The 20,659-nt window shown below is 41.8% G+C and overlaps 2 protein-coding genes across 13 annotated transcripts in view; one reads left to right on the top strand and one right to left on the bottom strand.

Annotated features, from left to right (window-relative positions):
* The first annotated feature begins 1,927 nt into the window (after positions 1-1,927).
* On the top strand, positions 1,928-5,138 carry LOC142967902 (tubulin beta-4B chain-like). The gene is made up of 7 exons (XM_076107531.1): positions 1,928-2,086; positions 2,308-2,416; positions 2,977-3,087; positions 3,415-3,659; positions 3,779-4,101; positions 4,199-4,543; positions 4,655-5,138. Exons 1-7 carry the CDS (start codon positions 2,030-2,032, stop codon positions 4,800-4,802), a joined length of 1,338 nt encoding a protein of 445 aa, XP_075963646.1. The 5' UTR covers positions 1,928-2,029; the 3' UTR covers positions 4,803-5,138.
* LOC142967898 (zinc finger MYM-type protein 4-like) overlaps positions 3,414-20,659 on the bottom strand; it is a 31,623-nt gene continuing 14,377 nt past the window's right edge. For 11 of the 12 annotated variants that reach the window (XM_076107516.1, XM_076107523.1, XM_076107524.1 and 8 more), the window contains 11 exons: positions 14,617-14,762; positions 14,393-14,510; positions 13,979-14,236; positions 13,246-13,322; positions 12,858-12,987; positions 12,613-12,764; positions 12,384-12,498; positions 11,000-11,248; positions 10,655-10,772; positions 10,469-10,537; positions 3,414-9,781 (listed from right to left, as the gene is read on the bottom strand). In XM_076107516.1, the coding sequence (XP_075963631.1) occupies positions 9,628-9,781; positions 10,469-10,537; positions 10,655-10,772; positions 11,000-11,248; positions 12,384-12,498; positions 12,613-12,764; positions 12,858-12,987; positions 13,246-13,322; positions 13,979-14,236; positions 14,393-14,510; positions 14,617-14,762 (1,586 nt within the window). In that variant the 3' untranslated portion in view covers positions 3,414-9,627. Of the gene's footprint in view, positions 9,782-10,468; positions 10,538-10,654; positions 10,773-10,999; positions 11,249-12,383; positions 12,499-12,612; positions 12,765-12,857; positions 12,988-13,245; positions 13,323-13,978; positions 14,237-14,392; positions 14,511-14,616; positions 14,763-20,659 lie in introns of those variants that run through there. The other variant, XM_076107526.1, reaches the window with a different exon arrangement.

A 20,659-nucleotide genomic window follows, 5' to 3' on the forward strand; every position in this document is an offset into this window, starting at 1 on the left:
TTTAAAATAAACAAGGAAAAATATATAAGAATAAAAAAGGGCAGCAAAAAAGTAGAACAGATGTAGGTATAAACATTTAACAGCTATATACAATATAAGTATAAATATATCCCAAAAAAAGTGTATATATATATATATATATATATATATATATATATATAATACAGTAGTGCAAACAGAGGTAGTAGTGCAATATTATTTATTGTTCATGAGAGTGACGGCCAGTGGAAAGAAGCTGTTCCTGTGTCTGGTGGTTTTGTCGTACAGAGCTCTGTAGCGCCTACCAGAGGGGAGGAGTTGGAACAGCTTGTGTCCAGGGTGTGAAGGGTCCTATTGGAATGAATGTGTGCAAGAAATACCTTGGAAGAAAGACTTTACCTTCTAAATGTCTACAGTGCTACCAGACAACATGAGGTAAGTTTATGAGATAAGGCTCTATCCAACAAAATTCACCCTCCAAAGTCTAAGAAAGGACATCCACACAAACTGTTCATTCTTTGATGTATGCTCAGAGACAATCCTCCACTTGATAATAAAATAATTCACAACATTCACAAAAACATTGATAAATGTAAAATAATTTTGAATTGCTGGCTAAAGAGGGAAACAACATTTATCTGGAAGGGTTTTATTGTCCAGGTCAAGATGGACATTTTTCCTGCTCACTCCCCAGAAATCTCTGACAAAATGATTAGCTTAATCTGCTAAAACAAAGACATTATAAAAGGTGGCATGGTTCAACTAAAGGGGGCAAAGTGGACGCCATATATTTCTCTGTTGTGAAGGGTGTTATTTAGTTGAAATGGGACTGCATCCCCAATACAATTTTTCATAAAGTGTGAGATGTAGATTTTTTATTTCGTTTTGATTCGCTCAAACCACCTATCAACTTCTCTTTACACTATTATGTGGAACAACAGGGATTCACTAAACACAAACCACTGTTCTTCGGAGCTTGGATTGAAAGAGGAATCTGGTCTATGAGCCACATAATGGACACATTTGCAAACATATTACAATATGGAGAATTCTGCGATGAATTAAATCTTAACTGTTCTGTTGGATAATATAATAAGGTGACTAAGGTCATTTGTATTCCCCTTAAAATAATGGTTCCACAGGCTTTGGTGCACTCTATTGTATCAGAGCTAGCAAGCAGCACACCATTACATTTGTTGGAAATGTTTTATCACCAGAAAATGATCCTAATATTATTATCCTGTGACGTCTGTTGAAGCTGGATCATTTATGGAGGAGGGAAACTTGGAATTTGAACGAAATGATTTGACTCTATTTGGTAAAAATGATTAAACAGATTGAAGAATAAACCGACAGCATAAACCCCCTTGACGCAGTTCAGTGTGTATAAGAAGCCCCTTGTGCATCACGTGGTTTGGGTAGCCCTGCATTATAACGCCATACACCGCCATTTTATGGGCAGGGCAGCCACAACAATGACTTCATCATTCCTCTTCTTCCATGACGACCTAACGTGTAGGATTAGTTAGATAGGCTACTTGTCGCGTAATAAACATGCGATCACACTAACATATTCTAACATTAAAACAGTTTATGAAAGTTAGGTATGCGTTATCAAAGATGATCATCTATCGCCTCAATGTTTGCCTATTTGATCTATTATTACATTTCTTGAGCAGCAGGCTCGTGTATTACAGATTAAGATAAATACATTATTATTATTATTATTATTATTAGAGGCTAAAACGAAGCTGATTTGGTTTAGTGAGTGTCTGAGTGTCTCTGCGTCATGTATTAGATTATATCCGGTGTCACCAAGACACTCGCAGAGAACCATCCAATCCAAACTCTCAACACATTCTGTTGACCAATGGGATGTCCGCTGTACTTTGACCGACATTTCGTTGGTCCAATAGCATGAATCGGTCCGCTGTAGCTGGCCTGGCCCCACCTTTCTAGGTTAGTCCGTTGCTGAAGCGCGAGAGGGTAACATCTACATTAACAGCTCTGTTTAGGTCGTTGTTCGGAAGATTGTTTAATTACCGTCAAAATGAGGGAAATCGTGCACCTGCAGGCGGGCCAGTGTGGAAACCAGATAGGAGCTAAGGTACGAATAGCTTTGTTTTAAAGAGAAGTCTTAACACAATGAAAAATGGCGTGAATGTTGCAGTTGGTTTGGGCGGGCTGATAGGTTAGCTTACTTAGCAACGACGCTAATGGGGCCGTGGTTTCCGTACCGACGATAGGTTTGACTCGTGAGGATACGTCGTGCTAGTTAGCCTGTTCATATAACCGTTAACCTCCATTCTCTGTTTCTCCTGGTTGTAGTTCTGGGAGGTGATCAGCGACGAGCACGGCATCGACCCTACCGGGTCGTACCACGGGGACAGCGACCTGCAGCTGGAGCGGATCAACGTGTACTTCAACGAGGCGTCAGGTTAGCCGCATTGTGCTTTGGGCTCCTAGAGTTACCGATAGCTAATCTAAAGGGGAACCAAAGTGATTCAGTAACGGGAAATTCCGTTAGTACCGAAGCTATCCAGCAGGGTCACGGTATCCCTAACCCGTTGGAAACCATTAGAAGCCACTAGAAGTCACAGTGAACTCTCCTTCCTAGTTGCCGTTTCCATGGTAGAACAAATCAACAAACCATCCAGCTCACGAATGATATTATCCCAAATATATACGAGGAATATGAGGGCGTTGGCTTTAATCCATTGTCATATTTTGAGGCCAGGTCCTAAAGGGCTATAGAAGCATTTATGACCAAATAAAAACAAAAGTAAACCGTCCATAAAGCATTTTTGCATATATGTGTTCTCTCTTGTCGCTCTGTGTGACTCTCTGCTGTAATTGAAATCCAACCCTTACAGTTTTTCAACATTTAATAAGGCAAAGTAATTAATGCATACGAACAAAAAAAGCTCCCAGCACCGTGTGTGTAACTTGTAATAATAATACTAGTGATTTGTCTGCTTGTTTTTTTTAAATCTCCAGGTGGCAAATATGTCCCCCGTGCAGTGCTGGTGGACTTGGAGCCAGGCACCATGGACTCTGTGAGGTCTGGTCCCTTTGGCCAAATCTTCAGACCAGACAACTTTGTCTTTGGTGAGAATTTAAATGTGAAGAAATGTGTGTTTTGACTTGGGTTTATGAGAGTCACAACATATTTTGTTATTTTAGGCTGCCTTGAAACATCTGGCCGGGGACAGCAGATGGAAATTAGCCTCTCTGGCTCACTTACAGTGTGACTGTTGATTAGTGTGCATTGTCCCTGGAAAATAAAAAATAAAAACATTTTAAAGCTGTGTATCTATAAAGTTTCCTCTACACAAGTGAAGGAGCCAGTCTCCTTTCACTGTATGCACCCCTCACTGCGAGTAAATGTGTCGACACCCCAGCTGTGACAGATGACTGTATTTGCATGTAACACAGGCCAGAGCGGAGCAGGAAACAACTGGGCCAAAGGCCACTACACCGAGGGGGCCGAGCTGGTGGACTCGGTCCTGGATGTGGTGAGGAAGGAGGCAGAGAGCTGCGACTGCCTCCAGGGCTTCCAGCTCACGCACTCCCTCGGAGGAGGCACCGGCTCCGGCATGGGCACTCTGCTCATCAGCAAGATCCGAGAGGAGTACCCGGACCGCATCATGACCACTTTCAGCGTGGTGCCTTCTCCCAAGGTTCACATGATACACATGTTTCAACTTTAAATATTTGCCCCTCCACGTGCTCCTCAGTGCTTTTAATGCTGTTCCCTCTTCCTCTCTTTTGTCTCCCCTCTCCCACTCTCCTGCTCCAGGTGTCAGACACAGTGGTGGAGCCGTACAATGCCACCCTCTCCGTCCACCAGCTGGTGGAGAACACCGATGAGACCTTCTGCATTGATAATGAGGCCCTGTATGACATCTGCTTCCGCACGCTGAAGCTCACCACGCCCACCTACGGTGACCTCAACCACCTCGTCTCCGCCACCATGAGCGGGGTGACCACCTGCCTGCGCTTCCCCGGCCAGCTCAACGCTGATCTGAGGAAGCTGGCCGTCAACATGGTGCCCTTCCCCAGGCTGCACTTCTTCATGCCGGGCTTTGCCCCGCTGACCAGCCGAGGCAGCCAGCAGTACAGGTAGAGAGGCAGGAGCTTGCTTTTTAGAGACTCTAACAGACCTCAAGTTTCATGAATTTGAAATTAATCCTAATTTATATTGTCTGTCTCCTTCTAGGGCATTGACGGTTCCTGAACTCACCCAGCAGATGTTCGACAGCAAGAACATGATGGCAGCGTGTGACCCCCGCCACGGGCGCTACCTCACGGTCGCCGCCATCTTCCGGGGCCGCATGTCCATGAAGGAGGTGGACGAGCAGATGCTGAACGTGCAGAACAAGAACAGCAGCTACTTCGTGGAGTGGATCCCCAACAACGTCAAGACGGCCGTCTGCGACATCCCGCCCCGTGGCCTCAAGATGGCCGCCACCTTCATTGGCAACAGCACGGCCATTCAGGAGCTGTTCAAGCGCATCTCTGAGCAGTTCACTGCCATGTTCCGCCGCAAGGCCTTCCTCCACTGGTGAGTAAGAGAAGGCTGGTGTCAGGACAGTGGGGAGAATTTTCCTGCACTTTGCTTTTTACCCAGAATTCATAGACATAACGCATGTGAGTAAGAGCTTACTTGTTTCAGGTACACGGGCGAGGGCATGGACGAGATGGAGTTCACGGAGGCTGAGAGCAACATGAATGACCTGGTGTCCGAGTACCAGCAGTACCAGGAGGCCACTGCTGAGGAAGAGGGGGAGTTTGAAGAGGAGGGTGAAGAGGACATGGCCTAGACTCCTACCATGACCCTTTTTTTTTTTTTTTTTTTCCTATGCCACAGTTAGGGCTCGGTCAACACGGTTCATATTGTTGTAGAGTTATTAAATACTGTTATTAAAACAATCGTTTTGGACAACAGTTATAATAATTGCCCAGCAATTCTACTGATAGGCATCAAGTGAAAATATTGAATTCTTGTCCAGCCTTAGCAAGAATGCAAAGGATGTTTCTAGTCTTGGTTTCTAAATGTTTGTTCTGTCTCTTCTTCTGTCTTCTCACTTCTTTTAGGAATGAAATGATTTCGTTCAGCAACAAAAATTAAAAACTTAATAAAGGTTTTATGACTGGTGCTATGCTGTGTGGTTTCTTATGGCTACTTATAAATATGACTATTTATTACAGATTTTTTTTATCACTCAAATTATAAATCTTGAACCTGTCTACTAGCAGTACTTAAAGACTTCCTGATCCAGCAGACATCTTTGTCCAATACTGCGACTCTTTGTAACATGACATCACGGAAAATAAGAAACGAGTTAAAATGAACAAAAAAAACATCTTTTATATCTTGAGAGAATATGCATATGACGATACCTGTACAACATCTATGCAAAATGAGTGATGTAAGCCTGTTATGTAAAGTTTCTGTCCATCAGTTCAAAGGAAGTGATGTAGCAGAACAGGCAACAGATCTGATAACATGCAGCTTCCGTGTGGGCCTACTCACGCCCTCAGATTAAAAGATCAACTTTCCTCTGCTCCTCGTCAAACCACGCCAACTCCCTTAGACTGTACACAACCTAATATTTGTGTTCATGGCCTTGTGATGCATTCATGCATATGTTTGAAGAAAGATGTGTCCAAATCGGTGTGAATTATTGGTGGAGAGAACATCATCTGACCACGTTAAATTGATATTTAGTAAGTTACACAAGGGAACGTCTAGGTTTCTGCTCACAAGGTCTGTGGATCATCTCTGGAAAGAGACATTGCTGTTGAGTTTTTCAAATCTTCCATCACATTCTGCTTCATGTTGGTGCTTATTAGTGAGACTGGGAGAACACAGGAGAATAGGAGTCAACACATTAAAGAGAAGAGAATCCATTCATAACTGATACATTCCCTTATTAAATATAATTCGGACAGAAACTGAACCAAAAAACAAAATGGTCTCAGTGAAAAAAATGGGAACAGATACTGATCTCAAACAGTCAATCTCTCTCACACACAAACTTTAAGAATCAAATGTTCCAAAAATGCACAAACTTCGATTACACTCAACATCACATTTAGTTTCAATCGTACCTTCGTTATAAATGCTTCGCCTTGCGACCGAGGAAAGAAAGGAATAAGATGACTTTTTAATACTGGATGACAATACAGCATTTTGTGCATGACAATAAATATCTTTTTTTTTTTTTTATTTCCTCTGCAGCAGAGTGTTACAGTGTCGTTCAACAGAACTAATGCTAATGGCTCAGCGCCAGACGACAGGTGAACACTTAATGCCAGCAGACATCTGTCAGCTTCACATTTGGGCTTCTACACTGTAACAGACTCCATATGAAACATGAGGCGAAGGTAAAGGCACGTCAGCTTCCATCACAAAATATATAATAAGAGCTGAAACAAACAAAATAGATCCATTATGAAACACACGGTGTATTGTGGGTAGTGGAGTCATTATTACCATGAAGAACAAACTCATATTTTCGTTAAATCTAAACTGGTCCAGTAAACAAGCAGAATTCATATGAAAGGAAAACAAGAAAATATAAATCATGATCCAGAATTCTAAGAAATGAGTCACTGATGTCAAATGGACATTATAAGACATGTCCAGACATGATTGTGTACGTTTAACACCTCTTTGACAAGTACTGAGACGTTGTTGAGCAGCAACCCTATGGGCCAATCGTGTTTTCCATATTTAGTCTATGTTGACCAGGGGCGGGCTGGCCATAGGGGATACCGGGGAAATCTCAGGTAGGCCGACGAGGTTGGGGTGGTCCATCACCGCTCTGCCCCGCCGAGCCCGACTATATCCTATGCTTCACAGAACACGTTAATTTTATTCAAATTCTTAAGGTTGAAAATCACTGACTAAGATTTATACTACTCCTCGCGATCTGTATTCACACTCATGGTTTCCATCTGCGAGCCGGCAGCACCCCTACACACACACAATCACACACCCAGCATGCAATCTGCCCCAAAGAGGCGGGTCTATGAAGCAGTTTAGCCAATGATGCTTTAATGCTGATTACAGATATAAATGAGTGGCATACAATTTAGCTGTCTGAGAAATGGATATATAGTTATAAATAAATAATTATATATATGTGTGTTTTATATTATAGTGAATATTAATATATGATATATATATTATTATATGATATATATATTATTATAATTATTATACGATATATATTATATGATATATATATTATATTATTATACGATATATATATTATATGATATATATATTATTATATGATATATATATATTATTATATTATACAGCATATTATTATATGATTTATATATTATTATATTATACTGAATTCCCTGTGTGGGTGACACAAATAAGATTTCCTGACGTGTTTGTCAAAGTGTTATTTACTGCTTTTTTTCATGTTGGAATAAAAGTTAAATATTTAACTGCAAAGTAGTAATACGTGTTTGATACCTTAATTTTTTTGCATTAAATCATTCTGGGATGTTTGCTGAAATTGATTGGATGTGGCACAGCCCTACCTAGAACATTTTCCACCAGCTCCACTGCGTATAACCATCTGATACTAGCCCAGAGTTAAGCATATTCATCTAGCAAACTATACCTACGTTGGAGTGTTACAATAGCCAGTATCATTTTATTCCATGTGTCCATCCAGGCAAATTCGTAGATCCAAATGTTATAAAAAAAAACATATATGATGTAATTTCTTTGTAATCATCCAAAATAATGTTAAGTGTATGGGTATTTTTCCAAGTAGGCCACTGACTGGTCGATGCGTGCGATGCATTGAGTGGGCAACGCGCCGTGTATTGAGTGGGCCGGTCTGACAGTAACTCCCGGGCCACTTTTTTCCCCCAGTCCGCCCCTGATGTTGACTATCTATTTGCCAATTTAGAAACATTGTTCAGAATCCATTCAAAGTCAGAGGTCCAAGCAACAGACCGTGGATCTTGAATGGATGGGTGAACAGAACCAGCATGAACACTGCTGACACAGTGGTAAAAACCTTAGGCACATTGTCATAATACTTGCTTTTGAGTGGATGTATGGCCAACAAAAAACACACAATACCATTAACACCATCAGTTATAATGCAGGAAAAGTCGAGGGTCAGGGTTGAGAAGAGTCCTGTGATAGTACTTTGAGTTGTCTGCTGCTCATTCAAATTGTCCCAATTCTATTTGTCAGATTAGGGAACAACGGCAAAGTGCAAGAGGAGAAACAAAAAGAGGCTTTTTAGATATTGGCACGGTTAAAAAGAGGAAAGTTACAGGACTACATAAAGGGAGAGCATAGAGGGAGCATAGATCCCATTGTAATTGTAATCATAATAATTGAAACACTCCCAGTCATGATAATGGTGCGGCCGTAATTCTTAATATCAGTGTGCCATATCAACATCAAGGTTGACTTTGATGTTTAATGACCTTAAAGATAAAGTTTAAATTATGACACCACAACAAAATTTAAATCTTCAACGGATCTGTACTTTCATTCCATCCATACTGATGAGAGGGCACGAGAATTTCCAAAAAAAACCCTCTCTTCCACACTTATTGCCAGTGTGCATTGGTTAAGCTCCCGTGCCTGAGGCTGCCGACCCCTGGTACAGAGCATAGTAGATTATGTGCACTGCAATATAATAATTAAGTGGATGTGTGAAATGAGCTACTCCTCCACTTTACCTCCAGAGGCTATATGAGTGAAGCCTGGAGGGGAGACGGGACAGTTGTTTGGAGGGAATTAAGGCCACAAAGGATGAAGAATAATCATAATCATCAGATAACTAGACAACAATAAAACAACAAAAGATGAGAGGCACTGTGAGTCTCCTCTATCATTACAAGGGTTACACTGATATACAGTATACTGGTTTAACAGCATATTCAATCCGATATTGGTCGACGTATTTTGTTAAACGACATATTTGATGGTTCATTTATCAAAACCACACTGGATGTCTGTGGTACGTGCTTCACTTGAACTGAGTGACAATTTTTTTCCATCAAGTTTTGTGCAGCTATGGATGAACACGCCACACTGTCAAGTTCCAAAACCCTGCTCACCAGCACCACCACAACGCGGGCTCGTCCTGTCAGAGTGTCCGTGAGCGAGACACTGATCCTAATGCTCAGGATGGGTCAAATGCAGAGGTCACATTCCATCTATGTACCGCTCTGTATATGACAATTGTAATCAAGTTGTTTTTGTTATTGTTCTCAAAATGTAATTGTTTTGGATTTTGGTGAAATTTAAAAGCAATTCATAAATACCGAGCTGATGCAAAGCGGGGCAAAAAACGATAAAACAGAACATTCAAACCCATCAATCCACAGATCTGACAGGGCCTGATGGATGTGAACCCCTCGCCAAGTTTGTAAACTCATTGTGCGTTTATGTGGGGGAGCGGCTGGCCACCGAGTTACCTAAATGCAATGATCGTTTGTCTTTCATCATGTCTGCGTTCTGTCTTTCCCGCTTCAAAGACCCGTCAGCCTCCGTACGCACAGCTGTTATTCACTGTCGGCGGATTTCGCCATCAGAGAGGGTTTCCGCTGCAGAGAAGAGATCAGCAGGGTGTGAACTAGCAGAGCTCCGTGTCACTGTAAACTGTGGTTGTCAGCGGCGGCTGAGGGCGGATGCCGAGCTGCTTCATGTTGCAGGTGCTGGTGAACCTCTCTGACGGCCAAGATGCGCGTGAGCATGCTCTGTAGAGTGGTGGCCTCTAACGGTTGTGAGGTGTACCAGTGGGAACTGTTGAGGTCAGAGATGGAAAGGAAAAACATTTTGTTATTTTGTACTGGATTAGTGCAGGAGTCTCCAACAAACGACAGTAAAAACAGTGAAGGCTGTACTTCGTTGACAGATTGTGAATCCTGTCCCATCTCTTGCAATCAATCCCCCCACACGCACTAACGTGAAACTTCGTACTGTTGAAATTGCGATGCGCCATACAGAAAAAGTGCAGCCTCATGCATTTTCTATCATTGTAATCAAAACCTCATATCTTACTTAACAAAAATATTACAGTGTACACTGCTATGCTAAGGCTTAGCCTTTTGACTATCTTGTTTGTAGACCGTGACACAAGGACGTGTCATTCAGATGGCACTGACATGCTTACTTTGGAGAAAGAGAACTCAAAAAGGATTTTGAGCAAGTAACAGGCTTTTACACTTACTGTTTTACAAATGCTACAGCTGATTCGAGAAATCTACCGAAGAGAAAAACATAAAGCGATACCTCTGCATGTTGCAAATAGCACAGAAGGTAATATTTTCACCCCAATTAAATCTTGATTCCTGTCAATGACCTAAAAACAAACACCATTTTATTTGGGCAAATAGGGTGAATGTGCAGCATATACGAGGGTGGATAGGAAGCTGGTAATAAGCGACACCTTCATCACTGGGTGTCTTGAATGTTAGAGGACTGACTGACCTGTGAGTGTGCACAATCTGTTCAGGCTGCAGGAAAAACACGTCTGTTCTCGTCTTCACCAACTCTGGGCTGTTGGGGAGCAAGAGGACAGAGATGAAGCCTTCGTTCAGTTGCTTTGTACGTCTGCTTTCGTCTTCATCTGTCAGTTTGTCTACAGGTGTGTGCGTGTGTGTGTGTGTGTCTTACCATCTAGAGAGGTAGAACTCGTAGAGTCTGACAGGACAGTGTAGAGGGTTGGCGACATTTTCAAGCATCTCGAGGTCCTCCTCTTCCTTTTCCTGTCCCTGTCTTTTTCTGAATCGCTCTAAAAACAAAAAGAACCATCACCATAACACAAATAAGTCTACAAATAAATAAATCTGATTTATAAAAACAATTTAAGGCTGATATCAATAGTTTTATTGGTAAAGTCACAGTCACCTGATATTTTGTACTAAATATGGTCAGTGTGAAAATGTAAGCTGCTGCTCAAAAGCACAGCAGCACAGACAAACTGCTACCATCACTACTTTCATTTAAAAAGACACCAACCTGCGTGAGGCGTGGCGGTGCTGCTTCTGTGGTATCGGAGGTAGTGGACTTTGCCGGCTCGGTTGCAGGGTTTGGAGTGTCGAGTGAAGTTGGTAAAGGAGAGGCTCTGGTGCTGCGCCAGCGTGGTGAAGCCGAAGTTCTTGGTGCAAAAGAAGAGCAGTGTGTTGAGCAGCACTATGGGGGAGTAGGTGCCCAGCTGCTTGCACTCCCACAGGTAGGACTCCAACACACGGGAGGAAGCAGCACCGCCTTGAGGAGGAGAGAGGGAGCAGGGAAGTGAGACTGAAAGTGCCCATAGCAGGCGTTCACTGGTCAACCTGTTCAGGATGCCTCCACCGCATATACTGTGATAGGTTTCAACATGACTGGGGCAGAATGAATGAGTGATAAGTGATTTTATATGAATGAATAATGATAGTTAAATATATTAAAATCATAACTGCATAATTAAAGTAGGTTGTATATGATGAACTTCAGCTTTGTGGGGTCAACCTGGCATAATAGCTTCAAGTTTTGTTTTTGAAAAGGATAACCTTTGTAAGGTTTTGAGACATCCTGTTACATTAAAGCAGCATTAACAGATTATTTTTGTTGGCCACTTGGGAGCAGCGGAACAAGCCGTAAACGCAACACTGAAATGTTATAGGCTTATAAAATTGATATGTTGAACCTGTTAGCAAAGTGTTGCCTCATTAAACGTTCGACCCATTGTTAGAGTTGTTCCGGTACCGACACCGATGCCTCCGATGCAGCCTGAAATGTATGGGTCAGGTATCGGCGAATCCGCGAGTCTACGCACGGATCCGATATCACATTATCAAACCATTTTATCATTTAACAGCTCATTTACGCTACACAGGAAAAACAACAACACGTGTCACTTCCTACTCAATCCGTACATCCTGGCCTATCGGTACTGCACACGTGTAAACTAGTTCTACACACCCTTGCTCAAACACTCTCGTTCACCCGATTATTTGACCTGATGATGCTACATTGTAAACAAAACATCCAAGTTGAAATGTGCAGGAGGAAAGCTAGTTAACATTAACTGTTAGCAGCACTCGTATCGGATTGGTACTCAGTATCCACCGATATGCAAGTTAAGATTTCAAATTCTGTATTGGGAAGGAGAAAATGGTATCAGAACATCTCTACCCATTGTTATAAAAATATAGATCAGTGCAACAAAAGTTATAAGTGATCTGAATCCATCACGGGAATGTCGGACTCCGCCACAATCAATTAAAACTAGAGAGGTCATTATTTAAAGAAAATAGACTGAATTGATATTGCAGAAAAAGCCAAACAATAAACAGTATTACAGTTTGGGTGTAATGCAATGAAAATCTGAAGGATTATGACTTTATGTCAGTGATCGTACCGCTAGGTAGTAGTCTAGGTTTCCATAGTGACAGCATCCCGCTGATCTTGGTAGCAAAGTGACTGTACAGCTCGTCTGTAAAGATGTTCTCTATGCGGCCCTTCATGAACAGATACTGTCCAAAGAGAGGGAGACGGAAAAGAAGGCATAAGAAACACACTAAAGGAATCAAGGTGTAAACCAGTGACACAATATGTATGTGTGTGTGTGTGTGTGTGTGTGTGTGTACCTGCTGTATCCCCAGACAGAGGTAGAAGATGCTGTCTGGGCTGTAGGTCTCTCCATTGGGCCGTCTCACATCTCTGATGAAGTGAGACAGAGCAAAGCTCAGCTCAGCAGAGTCACACTGAAGAACGTCTTCTTTAATATCCACTAGATTAGCTACAGGGTGAGGAGACCACAAAACACAGTATGGAATAACGCAGGTTACTATAGAAGAGATCCAACTGGAATGTAAAGAGAACTGAGGCTCACATTCTCTCGGGTGTTTGTTCTGTTGTTGGACCCAACACCTCCAGGCTTTAACCCCGTACAGGTGGTTCAGTTTGGAGGCTGCTGGTGTCACCACTGCACTGCGGTTCAACGCAACAGTTCGTCTTCGACCCTGGGTGGATGGAAATGCAAATGAACATTGGGCAGTGTGGGAAATGGTTGATGCAACTGAAAGGTTGACTGTGAGTTGCACGTTAGTTAGGCTAAAATTGAGTGTATTTGAAAACCTTGAAAACAAGTTCCCTGCAGCGAGAGAATCACAGAGCAGCCTGCAAGACAACTCGTCTGCCTACTAACTTAAGTCAGTAGAATGAAAGGTTATAAATCAGAGGCTGATAGAAATACTGCTGAACTATCGGGGGAGTCATACCCGTTTCCGGCTGGAGTAACCTTCTCTTGGTCTCTTCACGCCTCTCTGTGGAGCAGATGACTTCTGATCCAACGATTCTGCAAAAAAACACACACAGTTGTAGGTTTGGGGTGCACTTTAGGGTATATTGGCAAGTCCTTAGAAATAAAAAATGTTGCTAATCCATTTTCTAAGTCGGATGAAAACAGTTTTCTCTCCTTATAACGTACACATCTTATCTTAAACAGGTGAAAAGATTTAGGTTTGTCCAGGACAATCTTTCTGAGTCCCTCCATTTTGTTTCTCATCTGTGAAACAGATGGGAACATTTCAGGTGGACACACATTTTTTGCAAGATAATTAAGAAAGTACTATTTTATTAATTTCACCTGTCAAAATGTCTTTAATTGAGTTTATTGTTGTTATACTCATTTCGGGCCACAAAAGGCTGAAGTTCTAAATAGGACTAAAAACATTCATGTTTTCTTCCAGTTAAGTTTGTGTGTCAGCATTTATGTAAATTAAAACTGGAAGAAAACATAAATGTTTTGAGTTCTTTTTATGTCATGCAGTAGTGGTGCACTTCAGACTCTTGTGGAATGAGTATTACAACAATAACAATGTTTCCCACCAGTTTTAACTTAGAAAGATTATCCCGGCCTAACTAAACACAGGAGAGAAAACAAATCAGACCAGACTTAGAAATCAGCTTTTTTTCTCCCTCAAGGCTTCTATAAGTAAGATGACATCTCACCATTCGGGATGTCAGTCTCCAAGTCCATCATTGGAGAGGAGGGGGGTTGAGGCTCAGCACTGGTGGATGGTGGGTCGCTTGTCGTCGTGGTCCCCTCTGGTTCGGTATTAGGTTGGGGATCAGTTGATTCTGTGATGCTCTCTGCACTTACAGTAAGTGGCAGGACGGCCTGTACTGCTTTTTCAGTCTCCTCATCTTCACGGATTATGGAAGTGACCGCCTCTGACTTCCCGTCTCCATTAAAAGAACTGCTCTGGTCTGCAGCAACAACACAAAAACAGACATAGATGAGGTGAAATGTGGGTAGTTACGCTTTTGATATTTCAGTACTTGGGATTGATTAATGTAGCTAACATAACTCAACTTTTATACGACAAGAGAGCATAAAAAATCAGGACAATAAAGCGCCCTCACCCGCACTGGAAACAGGCCCATCTTTCTGTTTTTCTTCCTCCACAGCCATAGGCTCTGACTGGACTGCTGCATCTTTCATGTGCTTCTTCTGTGGTGGTACTACTATGGGTACAGGAACCTGTAGGAAACAGGAGAAACAAGTTTACATTGGATTTGCTGCGGGAAATACTCAACACAAGGCACATGAATAATTTTGAATTCATAGAATTACTGATGGGACGTACGGGAATGGGCATGGCCATTGGAACAGGTGTGTGCTGGGAGTACATGTTCATAGGCACTGGAATGAAGACCGGTACTGGGACTGGCACCATCAACACTTTCACATTCTGCTCCCCTGCAGAGAAGCTAACTGAGGGCAGACTCAGAGCTGGAGGAGGGAGGGAGGGAGGGCGAAAAGAGAGGAGAGATCATGAAGAAGAGAGAAAGAGAGAGAGACGGGCAAGAGGAGAAAAGAAGGCAAAGAATCAACAAATGGACAGATTAGGCTCAAACATCCAACCGTCTCCAAAATATCAAAGTGAAAGAGAAATGAACTTGATATAAGAGGTAAATGAATTGGTGACAACTAACATACGTACAGCTTTTATTGCAATACAATATATGATACTACTATATTCAGTCTTGGAGCTGCATCATTCTATGATGCAGAAATGAAGAGAGCAGTTTCTGGGTCATTCTTAAATCAAACTATTACAGTTGAGGGCAAGAAGACTTATTTTCATAAAAAGTATTTTAAAATACATGCATAAACACATTCATATTACGGATGAACAACATGATCGACACCACATTTTTATCATCACCACCACGCACGTTATTTTGATGTGAAAAATCACAATGAATATAAGACCATGGATCTCCAACGACTCAAAATGAATGAATGCAGTCGTGAGTTATTGAAGCTAAAATGTTACATAGAACCTGTAGCACAACATCAGTGGAGCAGGTCATGACTTCACTAATAACTGGATCTATGCAAAGGAATGTGCATCCAAACGCATCAACAGTTTCACTTTTCAAGGCACCTTTCATTTGGGGAACACATGACCTTAGACTTAAAAAGTGAAACTACTATCCTGAAGATCTGTTGACATATCAACAGACTGCAGATGTTTTGGAAGTCACAGCAGATCACAACTTATTATAAGCATCAAACTGATTTCGTCATCATTCAATTGTCAACATATTTACCTGCCCCTCGTACTGTCTGATTGCAGCGTGCCGGTCCTTTAGTGTGCAGCAGCAGAGCTTTCTGTCACTGGAAACACCTTTATTTGAGAGTAAATCACCTCGGTCTGTGGCCATCTATTCTGGTGGTCATATGACCAGTGACACAGTACTTAAGACTAACTAAAACATATTTGCATGTATTTTATCTATATTTTAACAATGTATTACATTTGTTATTAATTTTAGGCCCTTTAGCAGTAAATAAAGAAGCTTGGCCGGTTTCCTCATCCGTCTGCAGACTGTACGTCTGCTTGGAGAGTTCGGTTTTGTCTTTCTTACTTTGGGTCTCGCAGAGTTTGTCTTGGATGCAGCCATGATTACAACTGACCGCAGCCTTTTGTAACACTGGGACAAATGATTTCAGAGGTGAGAGAGTTACTTAATAATGGCTACTTGATAGTTTGGTTTAGACTGTCAGGCAGGTAAAATCTGAGAAATATAACACAGACACAGACACAGACATAGACACACACACACACACATCGACACGAACAAAATTGTATTCACAAATTAAATTGATTGACCCATTTATTTGAGTTTTACGAAACCATCCACACGGTTCTTTTAAAAACAAACAAAAAAAGGCAGCAATGCAACATGATGTCGCAATCCGATCCATGTCAGTGTCATCATAAAAATAAGGAACAAATAAAAACATGCCGCAACAGTGGAGAAGTTAAAAAACACCAACAACAGACAGTAGGCTGCAAAAGAAGTAAAAAGTAAACCATTTATTAGAGATGCACCACAGGGCTGGAATCAACTTAAGCGTTGAGCTGACTCGCTCCGACAGCAGACGGATGAATTGAAGTCAGCGTTGGTTCAAATGAATAGTGAGGTACAGCAAGGGATTTCATTTTGATACATACGTCACACATTCAAAAAATAAAACATAAAAATGTAGTTTAACAGTACAAATAAGGTAACTGAACATCAATGGAATGCAGTTTTCTTCACTCAGACACAAAAAAATCAAGTGATTGCGGATTTCAGCCTGGTGTGTACCAGCATCTTAAGCTATAGGTGGTGAATGTTACACCATCTCCTCTGGTCAACATGGCAGCACAAGTGAACCCAAACTAAATGACCTCCACCTAAGATCATCCACTGGCTCTGGCTGCATTACAGAGCAACTGCTGCATTTCATTAAGCAGCCAGCATCTTTAAGTCCAGCTAATTGATCCTTAATGAGAGAATGAACTCTAGTATGGTGCCCGCCATCTAGACAGAAGTTACTTAGTTCATCTATACTGGGGGTGAAGATCCCGTAAAAAATGAGCCAGTTTTACAAGAACTTACAACACAAAGAACTCTTTAATACTGATTCAGTATTCGTGAGTGTTTCATCCAAAGTAGAAGCACATTTAGCGGCACAGTTGCCTGGAGACGGCTCCATGAAGCTGCATTTTCTTGTCGGGCACATTTTCACTTAAGAGTTTTAGCATAAATTGTTCCCTGTTGTAAATGGAATATGCTCAGGAGCTTTTTTTCAAAAACATATCAGAAGTTGGTTTACCTAAACAATGGTATCCCTTTCATGATAAACCTGTTCAGTGACATACGGTGTTTTCCCCCCATGAGCTGCATCTGGGCGGGTAGGTAGGCACAAGTGACCTGAATAAATGTACGGATCAGGCTAAATACTGTAGGACAGGCATCACTACTGCTAGTGACACAATGCATGACTGTAATGTAAAGTGACATCACATCAAGGGATACGTTGGTGGTAAAAACAAGTGTGTGTGTGTGTGTGTGTGTATATATAAGAACGCAACATAAATAAAGTGACAGCACAGAACAGTTTACATAACACACACAGGTGAAATGAACAAAACATCACAGTCACAAGTTTTAGGACACTTGACAAATGTGCCATGATGTTCATGTCTCATGACACGAGGCATCTTTACCTGCATGTTACAGCACCGTGTTGTAGGCCAGGGAAGCACTTAAGGAAGTATGTCAATCTAAACCGTTAGTCCATAAGTTATAGATGACTTGCAGTACCGTCACACAAAATAAATACCCTTTGTAGGAAGACGATACACAAAGACAGCCTTGAGACCTGTTCTGTATAAATACTGCCATGTATATATATATATAAAACCTCCTTTAAGTGAATCACTTCACTGCACCATCAGTTTGCAAATACACATTCATGTAACTGCTGAAACCGGTCTTCTGTGGTTACTGTCAATAAGTTAAAACTAAAAAAGGAGGTTACGGTCACTAAAGTAGTGTAGGTGTAAACACAGCCGGTTAATCCTGTAGTTTAATCTTTGTCCGCGTTCGGGTAGAAGACAACTTCTCACGTCAGCAGGTCAGGAGGCTGTGGAGAGAAAAACTAGGGTGACAAACTCGACCCTCTTAACAAATCAGTTGAATTGACTTGGAAAAAGGACATAAATATCAACAGATCATGCCAGTACATTGTTGTTTCTATGATTTTAACAGCATTAAAAGGGATAGTTTGGATTTTTTGAAGTGAGCTGCATGAGGTACTTATCCATAGTGTATTACCGACAGTAGATGGGGGGCAGGAGCAGGAGACGGGGGCAGCAGCAGAATGTATTTTAGGAACCTAAAAATATGGATCCGTTTTAGTGTATGCTACATTTGCAATATTTTGCCTTGCCGTCAGTCCTTTCCAATGGAGGAATGAAGTGGTTTTATCGATTAACGCTCTCTTCAGTGTCAAGACTCCTTTGACAAAAACAGTCATTTTACTTTGCAGAACACTGGAGTTGCTGGTCTACCGCTGCCTCGAAAGGTAAGTTTGTGTGACTCACCAAAGTGAATCAACCGTCTGGCAGTGAATTCAAGATTCAATAACCGTTTTTGTCAATGGAGTCTTGTGGCGTTAAAGAGAGCATACAGCTTCAGTTCCCAGTCGCAAAGGGCTCTCTGATGGCAAAGTAATGCGTTGAAATTATTCTAAACTGATCGATTGTTTTTATGTGTCTGAAATACATTTAGCAGCTGCCCACGTCGACAGCAGAAAATTGCTTTGCTCCAGAGCTGGTTCTCCTCTCTGTTTCTCCAGACTGGGGGCGTCCCGACCGCCACCTACTAAAGGGAATAAACTGACTATGTTTAAGACTATGTCACAAGCCCACTTCAAAAAAACAAAATCAGGGATATCCCTTTAATTTAGTGACAGTTATCGCAATTTATATGCACTGCACACAAAAAAAGAATCCTAGTGGACACAACTGTGGTAAAAAGATACATTTAAAAAACTATTTCATGGTACCGTATTTTCCGCACTATAAAGCGCACCGGATTATAAGGCGCACCTTCAATGAATGGCCTATTTTAGAACTGTTTTTATATATAGGGCGCACCGGATTATAAGGCGCATAGAATAGAATAGCGTCGTAAGCGTGTCTCTTGAAAGGTGCCATTTTGGGGTCTTTATACACACAAGTGGTGTTGGACTAGGAGTAAGCACAGTACCGGTGTTTACCGCGGTGCGGCTTTGTAGTTTACCAGTCGTACTGAAACATTTTGACAGAGCGCCGTGTACAACCAGTATGGATCAACCAATTAACCAATTGATCCATATATAAGGCGCTCCGGATTACAAGGCGCACTGTCGTTTTTTGAGAAAAGTAAAGGCTTTTAAGTGCGCCTTATAGTGCGGAAAATACGGTATATTAAAAGTGTTGCGTTATTCAGAAGGCTCACCTTGTGCTTCCAGTTCAGGAGCTGTTTTGTAGATCAGTCTGGTGTGGTAGAGTTCAAAACAGGGCACAGGACAGAGGCTGGGCTCTCCTGAACACGTCTTACAGTAATACGGCGTCTGCCTCCTCATTGTCCCACACTTCTGCTCACAATGCTTTGTTTCCGAGTGCTCCCCCTCTTTGCTCTCCCCGTCCTTTGCATCACCCGAGTTTACTCCCTTTGCCTCCTCCGACTCTTCTTCCGTTTTCCTCACTGGCTCCTCACCCTCCTCCATCTTGGGCTTCTTCTTCTTTCCCCCCTGCTCCTCTTCCTCCACTCTCCTCCTCTTGTGTTGCGAGCAGACCTTGCAGTCAGAGTCGGTCTCCCTCCTGGCCAGGAAATGGCGGCCGGTCAGGCGCACTGGCACGCCGTTACGCGGCTCAGTTTCTCCCTGAGTTTCTCCCTGAGGTTTTGGTGATGGCGCTGGAGATGTGGATGTGGATGCTTCTGCGGATGGGTGGTCAGGTTGCGAGGAGCTATCTAGCAGAGCTGGTGCAATTATTGTAACAGCTAGTTGTGAAAAATGGATAATTGAATGAACCAAAAAAAAAAAATGAATGAAAATATATTAGATGGTGTGCAGGGTTGTGACAAACACCCTACAAAAGGCACACCGGCCATGGCCAGAAGGAAAATAAGCTACTTTAACAGTGCTATTAACACTAGTAATTACATTATTATTAATGTTATTACGAATGTTTGCTGTGGGTATTGGCACTGACTGATACTGAGTTTGTAACTAAATGTAGCACCGTCAGTCTTGACCACTTTCATCTTTAACAATTTTTTAATTATCAAAATGTAGAATATTATCTTCGTCATGGCAGAAAAGGTCAATATTAGCCCAGTATATCAGTCTTTCTTGTGTGGACTGTGAGAATAAAACAATATCAATATCATATCCCACAAAGCAAGTTCAAAAATGTTTCTTTGCTTTTGTGACGATTCATCTTCTTGATTCTAACCAACTTATCTGATATGTGTCATAGGACACATAGCAACTGCCTCGAAGTGAAACCTAACCCTTCAAAACTACGAGCTGTTTGGTTTGACCAATGCAACACAAGGAGATGTTTCCGAGAGATTTTTCACACACCAAGCAGGACTGAAGATTCAGCACCATCAGAGTGTGTAGAGACACAGGGAAAAACGTAGAAAAATTGTCTGCACGTCAACATTATCCCAAGATCAACTTTAAATAGTTAATGAATAAAGTTAAAGTTTCAAATGTCTGTCTGAACAGTGTGCAGTAAGTAGACGATATCCACACCTGGTATTTGGACATGGTAGTGCATTTTAAAGTCAAACTGC

This window comes from Anarhichas minor, unplaced genomic scaffold (genome assembly GCF_050575085.1).
Source record: "Anarhichas minor isolate MPS153535 unplaced genomic scaffold, ASM5057508v1 ptg000040l, whole genome shotgun sequence".
NCBI classification, from domain to species: Eukaryota; Metazoa; Chordata; class Actinopteri; order Perciformes; family Anarhichadidae; genus Anarhichas; species Anarhichas minor.

What these genes read in the sequence shown, in the direction of transcription:
- LOC142967902 (XM_076107531.1), top strand. Translation starts at nt 2,030, where the DNA reads ATGAGGGAAATCGTGCACCTGCAGGCGGGCCAGTGTGGAAACCAGATA. An exon ending in GTACTTCAACGAGGCGTCAG is followed by an intron (nt 2,417 to 2,976) that starts GTTAGCCGCATT and finishes TTAAATCTCCAG; the next exon opens with GTGGCAAATATGTCCCCCGT. An exon ending in GCGTGGTGCCTTCTCCCAAG is followed by an intron (nt 3,660 to 3,778) that starts GTTCACATGATA and finishes CTCCTGCTCCAG; the next exon opens with GTGTCAGACACAGTGGTGGA.